Source organism: Periophthalmus magnuspinnatus, chromosome 23 (genome assembly GCF_009829125.3).
Source record: "Periophthalmus magnuspinnatus isolate fPerMag1 chromosome 23, fPerMag1.2.pri, whole genome shotgun sequence".
NCBI classification, from domain to species: Eukaryota; Metazoa; Chordata; class Actinopteri; order Gobiiformes; family Gobiidae; genus Periophthalmus; species Periophthalmus magnuspinnatus.
In genome coordinates this window covers 11,612,456-11,624,042 of record NC_047148.1, presented here as the reverse complement: position 1 = coordinate 11,624,042, position 11,587 = coordinate 11,612,456, and the positions used below count along the sequence as shown (strand labels likewise).

The following is an 11,587-nucleotide window of genomic DNA, read 5'->3' as shown; positions in this document are numbered from 1 at the left end:
TTATGGTGATAAACAATCCAAAAATGGCACTGATTTAACAAGTGGCAGAATCTAGCTATAAATAGTATCACACTGTACTTTGGCTTGAGTTAACATTAAATCTGGTAAATCATTCTAGTAGTTGCTGTTAATTTTTTACCAAAAACATGCTTATATGAAAACAATCCAGCTATACAGACCACTCTAATCTTTGTTCTCTATGTGTGTTGGTCTGAATACTGACAAAAAAAGACAAAATTCAAAATTCCATCCATATTTGCGGCGGTTCTGTAGCGACCTGAAAGTCATCAAAACTCACTTATCAAGATTCTAGTCATATTTGCAGCATGGCCCAAGATAATGTATGTAGAGCTTATATAGAAAAAGCATGTGTGAAAAGCGTTATATAAAAAAATGTGACTATTTACCATGTACTGTTACTGTGTGAATACAGGTTTTAAATCCCAGAGGCTTTTCTATTGTAAATATTTGACCATAACACCACACCAGTTCAACTTTTACACAATAATACTAATGTAGATATTACCGTATCCACCCGGCACTCTACTTCCCAGAACAATGGCTCATTCACACCTGAGTGTTTTCATCCTGGATTTGGCCCTCAGCCCCTTCAGTAGTAAAGCCCCATTGTACGCAGGCCCCTCCCACATGCAGTCAATAACAGGCAGCTTTAGTGATGTGGCCCTCTTTGTCCGCTCTGTCTTGGGTTACTCTCATTGTCCTTGGCCGGGACGCTGCTGACGGGAAGAGGGTGAGGAGAGGGGGCAGAGCAGATGTCAGCGGCCCGCGATGGATAGTGCCCGCAGGGGAAGGGCTAGGAGATGGAGAGATAGATAAACCGGGAGGAGAGAGAGAGAGACAGACAGAGAAAGGAGATCTGTTTCAAAGAGGGATCCACTGTTCTGGGTTTTAAATGACGTACACAGCAAACAAAGATTTGACCATGAGGAGGGGGGAAAGGGGAAACACACGGATCATATGGGAACTTACGGGAAGTGATATGTGGACATTGTTGTTGTTGTATTCTTAAGCAGGCATCTTCCTTTAGAACAAAATTGGAATGCTATTCTCTTCCTGTACCAAACAATGACAACGCCAAGAATATTTTTAACATAATATAATGCTTTACTTAATGGTTTACTGTGGCAATATTCAATCAAAATGAGATAAAACCAAACGGAATGTTAGTTTTGTGAAATTATGTTAATTATCAAAACAATAGGTAGCCTTCGAATGGTTCAGTAATTATTCACAGAGTTGGTAATTTAGTCTTATTTACTGGCCCAAATAATAATACTATATCCTCATTACATGCTTTACATAAAATCAGGGTTTAATCTGATTCCCCATCTCTCCATTTTTTGGGTAAAGGAGAAAGTTTTTGGAAAATCCCGTATCTATCTGAAAAATTATAATGTGTTGTTTTGGGATGGATTCAGCAACTTTTCTGTCCTGTTCCTCTAACTCATGACTTCAGTCCTAATGTGCCCCAGTAACTACTGACTTACAAACAAACACTGCATACAATGTTATAACAGAATACCATCCAAAAGGCTACAGCACCAAATACTGTTTTATACCATGAACTATCAGGCAGCTCACTCCTTTGTCTCTTAAGAACTGACACACAAGTAGAGATTCACAGACGACAGGAGGTTCACTGCGCACGTCATAAAAACAAGGCCCTGGGAGGAGGAAGAGGAGGAGCCTGTTTTTAGTCCTGGAATATTTTTCTGAACTGAGGTTACTGTGGGGCATTTGAGCCTCTGTCTAATCAATTTCAGATCAGATAAAAACAGTAAAGAATAGGTCATGACAGGGAATGTATTGTTAGGTATTAGGTATCTACAAATCAGGAACAAACAATCTCACAAAGCTTTGTCCAACATTTTCCATGTAATCTGACACACCTTATTACAACTCACCATTGTAACAAAATAGTTTAACCAGCTCCAGCATCTTATCTTTTTACAGAGGTTGACAAGCCATAGTTTTAAGCCTGGATCAGAAGAGGGGTTTTCTGCTGTAAAACCTATAAGGCGAATAACATGCCCATTACAGAAAGTTTATGATTGTGGAAATACATTGTTACAACATCAGTTATTTTTTCCAGATGGAAACGTGACAGAAGTCATGTTGTGTGACTCATTGCGAAAGCCTGTTCCGAGTGGATTGCAAAATCCTCTTAAATCTGGATTACTGTGGTTTGTCTTTCTGCTGGCCTGTTTTACATTCATTTCCCCAGGATAATATTTTCATATAAAACAAACAACAGATCTGAGTATATTCAAACACACCTCTGGAATCTTCCACTGAGCTTTGGAATTTCAATCCAATGTATATAATGTATATGACTGTATCTCATGTACAAAACCACATTAAACTCATTAAATCATATTAACCACAGAAACAGTATTAAGTGCTTTTACATGAACAAAACAACAGGGCAATTGATTCAATCCAAAACAACAAAAGAGCATTAAGACCCTGCTCTTTTTTTCATAATATTTTAACCGCTGTAGACTTTTATGAAATACTGGCCACAGCAGACTGGACCTGGCCAAAATATGACAGACATTTCAGAAATGATGCATTAGAATTGGGATTATATCATAGCATAGATATCCTGGAACACAGCATAAGTAAACTCTACTACTACTACTACTACTATATCTATATGTCCACTGTCCTGGGACGCTGGGGTGCTATTTGTGGATCTAAACCAAACTTCAACAGCAGCTCAAAGGTTTGGCCCTCCCTCCTCCCTCGGCTCCTGCTAAACCAGCTCGTCTCGTTCCTCCTTTGTGCGGGTGTCAAAAAGCGCCCCGTGTTTTCTTTTGCTGCCTGCTGCTAAGCAACCAGGGAGATTGAGAGCGCTGCAAAGGAGCACAGCCTTAATCCAACACTGGTGCATTCTGCACAGTCAGCTGTTGTCCTGAAACGCATATTTGGGCCAGAGTCGAGCTAGCACTTTTTACACCCTCAAGTTTAGAGAGGGGATTTACTAACTGTACCATCTGTCACAGCCAATCAGCAATGCAACACAAGCATCCACACTCCCATTTAGATTCATGAGTTTGAATATTTCCTGCATATTTTTAAATGAAAACAGAGCATAGTGGAGACACAAAATGTGCCAATGTTTTGTTTTTATCACAGCATATAACTTCCAGAACACCATATCTGAATCAACACTAGTTTTCTCTATTCAGGACCTTACTCCTCATTGACCCATGTTTGATTTCATTGAGAATCCTTGGAGTTATTTTAGAAATACAAAAATATTTTTATTCACGTAATTTGTGCAATATAATAATATACAATATTTAAAGTGTAAATGCTCAAATGATTGGGACTTCTGTGACATGGATTAGTTTAAAGATTTTATATATACGCTGCCAGCACAATTAAGTATGAACAAACACACAATTCAGTTGTAAATAAAGTTTATCCACTTGTGCTTCAATATAAATATTAAAAGATCAACTAAAGTCAATAGACTCTAGCCCTGTTTGAACTACTTGAGAGGCTGCAAGTAACGCCTGAAGTGCTAATATTTGAATAAGGACGCAGATCACAGTGAATATGATGCCAAGATAGGAAATCTTTTATTACAGACAAAAAAAAACTTTTCTTCCAAAATATAGAAATCTGTACAACTTCCGCACAATCAATTTACATGAACTGTACAAATTTACAGCAGTTCATCACAACATACCCAAGGAAAAGAGACTGAACACGGTGTACTGACATAAGATCACGAGAAACAGCTTTTCTTGGGTAAGCTCAGATTTTTTGTCTATTTTCTGCTTTTATGTAAATAAGGAAAAAGAAAAAAATAGAAAAAACTGAAAGAAGAAAATAAAAACAAAGGATATGTCTACAATTACAGATCATGGAAACAATATTTTTCACCAGAACAACTTTGGTCCTTGCCAATGCTCCCGTCACTAATGGCTCCACATAGAAAAAGAATTATCCATGTTAAAAGATGAAATACAAAAGGAATACATCTAAAACACCTTCTGATAGCAATTATTGGCACTTCCCAAGTATAATGTTATGTACTCTACTATTTGTACAGTTACAATACATTCTACAATATTGAAACCCTCCAATGTGAAAGTGGCAATAATTCGACTAAAGGGTGACAATATTTGACAACATTAAAATTGTTCCCTTTCTGTTTCATATGTTAACATGCACAACTTCTCCATAAGGGTATTACTGAATGTCTGAGGCCTGAGTTTGGCAATACATTCCAGAGAGACTCCTTGGTCTCCAAAGTCACTTCAACTTGACATATTTAGTGCATTTTATGTGCTATTAACCTCTGACTATTCAAAGCACTCATCATTTTGTAACCTATGTGCGCACAAGCTGAATGGATGCCATTTAAGTTATCAATATTACCAAGGACATTACCAGTAGCCAACTTAAAATAGTGAAGGAGGCGCTGGAGAGGATTTTGGCTTCAATTTGAATTATATGGAACTTTAAAAACAAATTGTTAAAAATGGTTTACCAGATTAAAATCCTCTTAACATGAAGAGCAGAAGTGTCAACAGCGGAGTTAGCCGAGACTGAGCTGATACTATCAGTGTGACCATAAAATACAGGTAAGGGGAAGAGATGGGCACCCCCTCTTTTGGGGAACACAAATCATGACAAGCTGTGTGGAGCAGCACAATTTAAAATGGAACAAACTTCTGGTCTACATGGATCTCTGCTGTCCTCCCCTCAGTGGCCTGTGACAGCAGAGCAGGGAAGGGGGCTGGGTACAGTGCATATCAAAAGCTGGAGCTCCAGTACCCATGATCCTCTGGGGCTTAGAAGCTTATACATAAACAGGTCTGGGATGACTGGTGAAGCAGTCTGCTGTGACAGATGTGTCCAGGGGTTGGCCTGGCAACACTGTCCCAGCATCTGTTCTAACACCACTACCACTGAGCCTCAAAACAGAAGTGAAGAGGGGTACATCAAACCGTCATCCTAAAATGCATGTAAACAAAGATGCTACTCCAATCAGTAATCAAGTGCAGCACAATCCAGTGAGATCAAAATAAAACAATGTCCTGGTACCCTCAAGCAAACTACTTTGTAATACGTTTCTGCATTTCTCACTAGCCCCTTGATCACGGCATGCGTGTGTGCTGGTTTGTCCTCCATCACTAGAGAGCAGAGCGATTGGGGCCAGGCACTGGTCAGTGGGTGCTGGATAAGTCCTGAGAGGGGTGGAGGAAGTTTAGCTGCCCTGGACAAAGTCTGGCCCTCACCCCTTCTCTTTACACAGCCCCTGCCTGGCACCCTCAGCCCACCCCCCGTGATGAATGCTGATATGTGTCACATTAAGTCTACCTGCTCCACTGGGTCAGATGGCAGCGTGCTGGTCTGCTTTGGCAGGACGAGGTCTGAGCTGAGGCCTGATATGTGGAACTTGAGGCACTGACCGCCACAAAAGGGACGGGGGAGCTACCAGGCTGGAAGGCAGACACCTTAGTCTGGTCCACACAGCATATTGCACCTGGTACACTTGAGCCTGACATTAGCCAGACGTGTACAAATGGCTCTTAATAGAAATGTCTCACTAAGGCAGTGTACCTCCAAAAAAGGTAGGCATCGTTTCTATGGAGACTGGAAATGTAAATTAAACCCATGCCTCTGAGGGCCTGGGGTCGATTTGGATTCAAATTTAAATGAATCATTAACAGTGTGCTGCAGACCTCCACAGGCCAAAGTCTCACACAGTCATCACTTAGGCCAGACCTTTCAGACCATCATTATAACTATCGGCATTTTGCAACACGTGTCTCTGAGGGAACAGCTCTGCAGCCAGAGCCAGGACAGTGTCAAACAGATGGAAAGTTCGCACAAACCAAAATGACTGTGGCTAAAACGGATTTGAAATGTTAATACAGTGTAAAATGCTCCAGCCCAGACTTGCACAGTCCCTCATCAACACAATTGTTTCTCAACATAAAAGCTACAGTAAGTACGAAAGTTAAAATGAGATGGGCAAATAAACGGCATGAAAAGATGACATTCGAATGGATGGAATGCAGGCAATTTTCTATAAAAATAAACATCCCACACAATCTCATGTCAAAGTGCATTCAATGTCAAATCTAACAGGTCACATGACCAACAGGTGGGTAAAACTGGACCCCTTTGCTACACTTTGAAATTTGGTGAAACAGAAGTGGAAAAATGGTGGGGAGAGGGGGCTTAGTAACAACACAGGAACTTTTGATTGAATTTCAACAACATTCATTAATTCATTTTAGGAAGGGATGAGCCTTCCTTGGAAAGCTACACACACAAATAATGGGTAAGCAACAGTGCAATAGGACACGCTGGTATCCATAGGTAACAGGTGTCAGAAACACAATTCCACTTGCACTTATAAACAGCTTAAGGGCAGGAAGTAGATATTCATTTATGGTAGATTGGGGAGGAAATAAATTTAGACAAACTTTCCACTTGGGATTCGGAGAAATTCCCGGTGGTCCAAAAAATGCTTGAAATTGGGGTTTCTTTGTTAAATTTTATCTATGTAAAAATACATATGTCAATTAATTACTTCCTCTCCATTCATAAAAAATTAAATTAAAATCTCTTAAAATGGTGTTGTCATAAATTTGATTTTGGTGTAATGCAGGCAAGTCAGGATGTGTACCCATAGTAACCACAAGTCAGAAAAGTGCAAATATTGATGCCGATAGCCCCTTCAGTGGTGGAGCTGATCTCAATGTTGTTACAGTCGAGGAGAGTTGACAAGCCAGACTCCAGAGGTTCCTGGTTGGTGGGATATAGCTGCCCCAACAGTTCCATTTCCACAAAGCCTCCCCGGGAAAAATGGGAGTGCCCAACTGATTCAATGGTTTGACAGAACAGAATGGGGGAAATGGCTAAAGGGTAAAAATAACAAGGTTTCCATCACCTGGATGGTAGGCCACATCCTTTCTCTTTTTTTTCTTCTTTCACTATTTCATTTCATATTCTTAGCTTAAAAAGGCTCACCCTGCACTGATCAAATACCTGACCAGACAGGGTGTGACCCTGATCAAAAATGACTGAGTTATAGCAGCCATTTTAACTGGACACAGTCATCATATTGTAGGCCTTGGAGGGACTGGTTCTGCCCAGCACCATCAGTTCCTCCTTGCAGCTGATGTGACTGTCCACCAAGGGGCCTCCTGAAGGCGAGCTGATGGAGGCAGAGGGGGCCAGTACTACGGGCGTGGGCGTAGACTCGTACAGGACACAGATGGAGCCGTCCTCACCGATGCGATAGGAGACCTCGAAGGGATCCACCCAGAGAGTGAGCTCACTGGGCAGCAGCAGGTACAGCTGCTGGATGGTTAGGCCGATGCGCTGGCCCGCCTGCCCCACCAGGGGGTCCATCTTGTGGTTGATGCGGATGCAGCGGTACCCTGAACCCTTACAGGGCCGGTCTGGAAACCAGTGGTGCTTGTATTGCTCTGCAGAGGGAACCAGAAGAGGCTTGGTTAGCAGGTGAATAAAATCAAAGGGTACAATAAGAAACATTGACACACATATTCTACCAATATTTAAGTAGCTTTCATAAAATGTAATTTCATTTTACACCAAAAGATAAATGGGTATCTGGAAGCCTTATTTGGTGCCATGTTTATGCACCATTCTTTTGCAGGCTGCAGTCAGTGTCACCGAGTCTCCTGTGATTCGCTGAACAAAACACCAAACGTGTTAAACTTGGCCAGCCATCTGGGAAGCACAGCTCCACCTCTTAAAGGCACAGGGCCCTAATAATGTATTCCTCTTGTTCATTTGTAAACACACACACACACACACACACCCACACACAGCTTTTGCACAATTTAACAATCCTCAAAATGAAGGCAATAAGAAAAAAAACTGAATTCAATATTTGTACTGTCACTTGTATACGAACACCAAGTAATAACACCCGCCTCTCATTTAGCAGGACTGTTCCTGCGCTAATTGAGGCCTGGCATTCATGAAAGATCATCAGACTGGGCCACAAAGACAGCTCTACCTCCCAAACCTGGAACAGCAGCTGGGACAGGATCAGCTCCACAAGACCTCTACTTAAAAGCCAGAACGCAGGAAGGAGGGGTAGAGACAGGAAGCAGAAAGAAGGCAGCTGAATGCGTGCGTAACCTAAAGAGTTTATCTAAAGCCTTCTTTGACAAACAAAGCTGACCTCAAAACAGACCACTATGGCAAACCATGAAAACAAAAATATCAGTAAATAACAGCAAAATATCATACACCTATTTAAATGCATCCTAAACTAATAAATGGCTCTTTCCCCCGTATTCCACATAGGACATGCAGGCTACAGCACTTCAGTCAAATGAACAGACACAAAGGTTGAATGTTTGTGAACTCAAAACTGCTTTAGAGCTGGCCCATTTTGCACAGCCGTGGGATTCCAAATATTGTTACATCAATCTATCATAGTTTGAAGTTGAACTGGTCAGTAGTTTTGCACAGAACACATTCCCTATGCCAACTGTGGTGATGACTATAAATGGGAAGTAATATGGTTATACAAAATAAGGGATTTGTTTTTCTCTCTGCAGTGTTTTTTCTATATATAAAGCCCTCACCCCCAAATCTGACATAACCAATTCTAATAACCAAACTATAAACATTAATATCACCATAATATAAAAGATTACTCAGTATAGCCAAATATAATAGCCTATCCAATGGCCCCTGTCGAGTCCTCCATTTTATAGCCCAACTTTTCATTTTGAACCCAGCATAGCGCGCTTTGTAAATAAGCGCAGCATTGAATGTAGGTCACCCAGAGCTTGAGTCGCTGGAGATGGAGCGAGACGAGCAGATGTATGGGAGCTTTAAAGCCCTTAGATTGGAATGTGTTTACCACAGAAAAGCGCAAAATCCCTAAAGCCTGACTCGCTACGTTGGCTTCAGATTATTAACGATGAAAACATGACAGATAGTAATAATAATAATAATAATAATAATAATACAAATAGATTTTATTTGAAAGCGCCTTTCAGGACACTCAAGGACACTGTACAAGACAAAGTTAAAAACACATATTTACAGATAACAGATGTTGGAGATATTAAATGTTTACGTTATTAAATATAGAAACCATTACTGAAAATAAACAAACACATAAATAATTAATAAATAGTATGGCTAAGAATGCAAGAAATAGGCTAAGGGTTAAAATATGAAATGCTTAAATCCTATAAAATTGTGTTTAATTAACTGCAAAAAAAAAAGTAAGTATGGCTATAAACAAATGTAAGAAAAAAAAATCAGATAATGTAAAATTACTTGTTGAGTATACAAAACGCAGTCTAATTGGGTAAAATGCGGCTGATAACCCAATTATAGTTGAGCATTACGTAATTGAACGGGCCCCTGTCAGCGCACTGTGGGCTGTTTTGCTCAGAGCTTTATCGAGACGCACTTCCTTGTTTGAGAAGAGCGCCTCCTTCCTCCCCCCTCTTTTACACACTCTCAAACACCACAATGAAAACTCCAAACCTAAAACATTCGACGTTTTACACACAATAATCATAAAATAAGGCCTTCGCTTGGGTATGGTCACATTTATAGGAGTTTTCGCTTTGAATTACGCGAAAAAAGTGGAGCGCTTTCGTGGCGCACAGATAATGATAGTTGGAGAACAAAGAAATGCTATTATTGGTACCATCTTGGTATTTACAGACTCTCTGAATTAATCAACACAAAAATGAAGCTCCTGGTTTAATCGTAACGGTTTTTTAATGTAATGGAGAGAGTTTGGAACCATTTTGGATTTTTTTTCCTTACCTGCCAAAATATCCTGTAGGCTTTGGCTGAATGTTTGGACCTGTCGGTCATTTACATGTCCTTTCACCCGCAGAAATCTGGACAGAAATCCGACGGCAGCGTTAATCTCTGGTTTCATGGTTCCCCGAGCACAAAGGGTATGCATTGAGAAAGAAAAAGCAACGGCGACGACCCGTGCGCTTTCGTCGATGTCTACGCGTCTGTCCCGAAGGCAGTTCGATGTTTCCACTTGTGAGCAGCGGTCTTTGCTTGGGTGAGTCTGACTGCTTTTCTTGGCATTTAACAGTCGAGGTAGAAGGGAGTATAGGCGAGGGTCCCGTGTTGTAGGACGGTAGCTGCAGTGTTGTTGTTATTGTAAGTACAGGGGCCTGTGGGTCCCTGCGCAACTTTCTCCAACCTTTCCCTTGTCTTGCCACCTCCAGAGTGAAGAGAAGAGCGTGGGGGCTGCTTTATATAGCGCCCCCTCCGTCCGTCACAGCACGCACACAGGCAGCTACAGCAGCAACAGGGGCTGACCAATGAGCGCGCTGCTGACGTCTGACGGGCCTCAAAAAGGAGGAGTGCGATGGTCACGTCACAGCACTGAAAATAAACAGAGGGACGCAATGTAAAATCTGAGACCATTCAAGTGAAACTGTTGAGAAATCAAAAATGCCAAGCCAAATGTCACACGGTTTAAATTGTCATTCAACACATACGCCCAAAAGGGCTGGATCTGTATTTACCTGGTTAAGGAATGTAATAGACCATTAACGTTTCTTAAAGACAGAGAGATAATTAAGTTTGTTCTAGTGTGATTGCCAGATAACATCTGATAGAATGTTCTGTGCTCAGTCAGCCATACAAACAATGATAGCCTATTGCCTAATTAAAGTGGGCCTAATTATACAAAATAAACAGCATAAACATGTAGCTGTAGCGCTGATTTCTCTTTCAAACACAAAACACAACACATAGCTTATTTTGATTCAACCTGTTTAAACTCTTAACACGGGCAAGGGATAAAAAATAAAAAATAAAAACAAAACAAGTCTTAAAAAAATAAAATAAAACAACCATAGGCATCGCATTCATACAACCTTGAATGAAAACTTCCTTTTTAATTTCTCTAATGTGACACACACACTTAGGTTTTTACCAATGAGTCACAGATGTACCATTAGAAACAATAAAATAAGCCCATCACCATATTTCAGCTTCTGGGAATAAAACAGCAGCCGAATGATTGGAGCAAAAGAGTGCAGGGATTTGAGTACCACACACAGCCAAAGACAGGCAAAGCGCTCATTACTGAAATACTGAGTGGGGCTCTGTGGTTAGGCCCTGGGAGCTCAGTGGGAGAGATAAAAGTCAAATAGGATAAAAGAGAAACAGAAACGATAAACATGAGCACAATGTGTTATCAAAGAGTAACTGGCATGGAAAACCCCGGACCTACCAGACCATACAGTGCAGGGCAGCACTGTAAATAATATGGCCAGTGACAGGGCAGGGCTCTTTGATTATGGAAATAATCATTATTTTTGTTCACTATTCAAGCAGTTACTCGCACATGGGCCGGTGTATGTATAAATATACAAACAAAAGGGAAGAAGACAGATATAGCTCAAAATTATGAACATATTTTACAAGTAAAAAATGCGAAACCAAAGGCAACTTTTTCACTAACAGAAACATGTGTGGGCATAATTGTAACTAAACGCAAACACAAAATAAGTGTCACACAATCACCTGATTACCATATGCAGTTGCTATACCAAATGTG

The 11,587-nt window shown here is 40.7% G+C and overlaps 1 protein-coding gene across 1 annotated transcript; it reads right to left on the bottom strand.

Annotated features, from left to right (window-relative positions):
* Positions 1–3,584: 3,584 nt before the first annotated feature.
* Positions 3,585–10,267, bottom strand: btg1 (B-cell translocation gene 1, anti-proliferative). Its single transcript, XM_033989842.2, has 2 exons — positions 9,823–10,267; positions 3,585–7,481 (listed from the first exon to the last, which is right to left on the bottom strand). The coding sequence occupies exons 1-2, from the start codon at positions 9,965–9,967 to the stop codon at positions 7,093–7,095; spliced, it is 534 nt and encodes a 177-aa protein (XP_033845733.1). The 5' UTR covers positions 9,968–10,267; the 3' UTR covers positions 3,585–7,092.
* Positions 10,268–11,587: the final 1,320 nt, after the last annotated feature.

Excerpts from the sequence above, each read along its gene's own strand:
- btg1 (XM_033989842.2), bottom strand. The coding sequence starts at position 9,967 with ATGCATACCCTTTGTGCTCGGGGAACCATGAAACCAGAGATTAACGCT. Across the intron at positions 7,482-9,822 it reads CCTACAGGATATTTTGGCAG|AGCAATACAAGCACCACTGG; the intron begins GTAAGGAAAAAA and ends TTCCCTCTGCAG.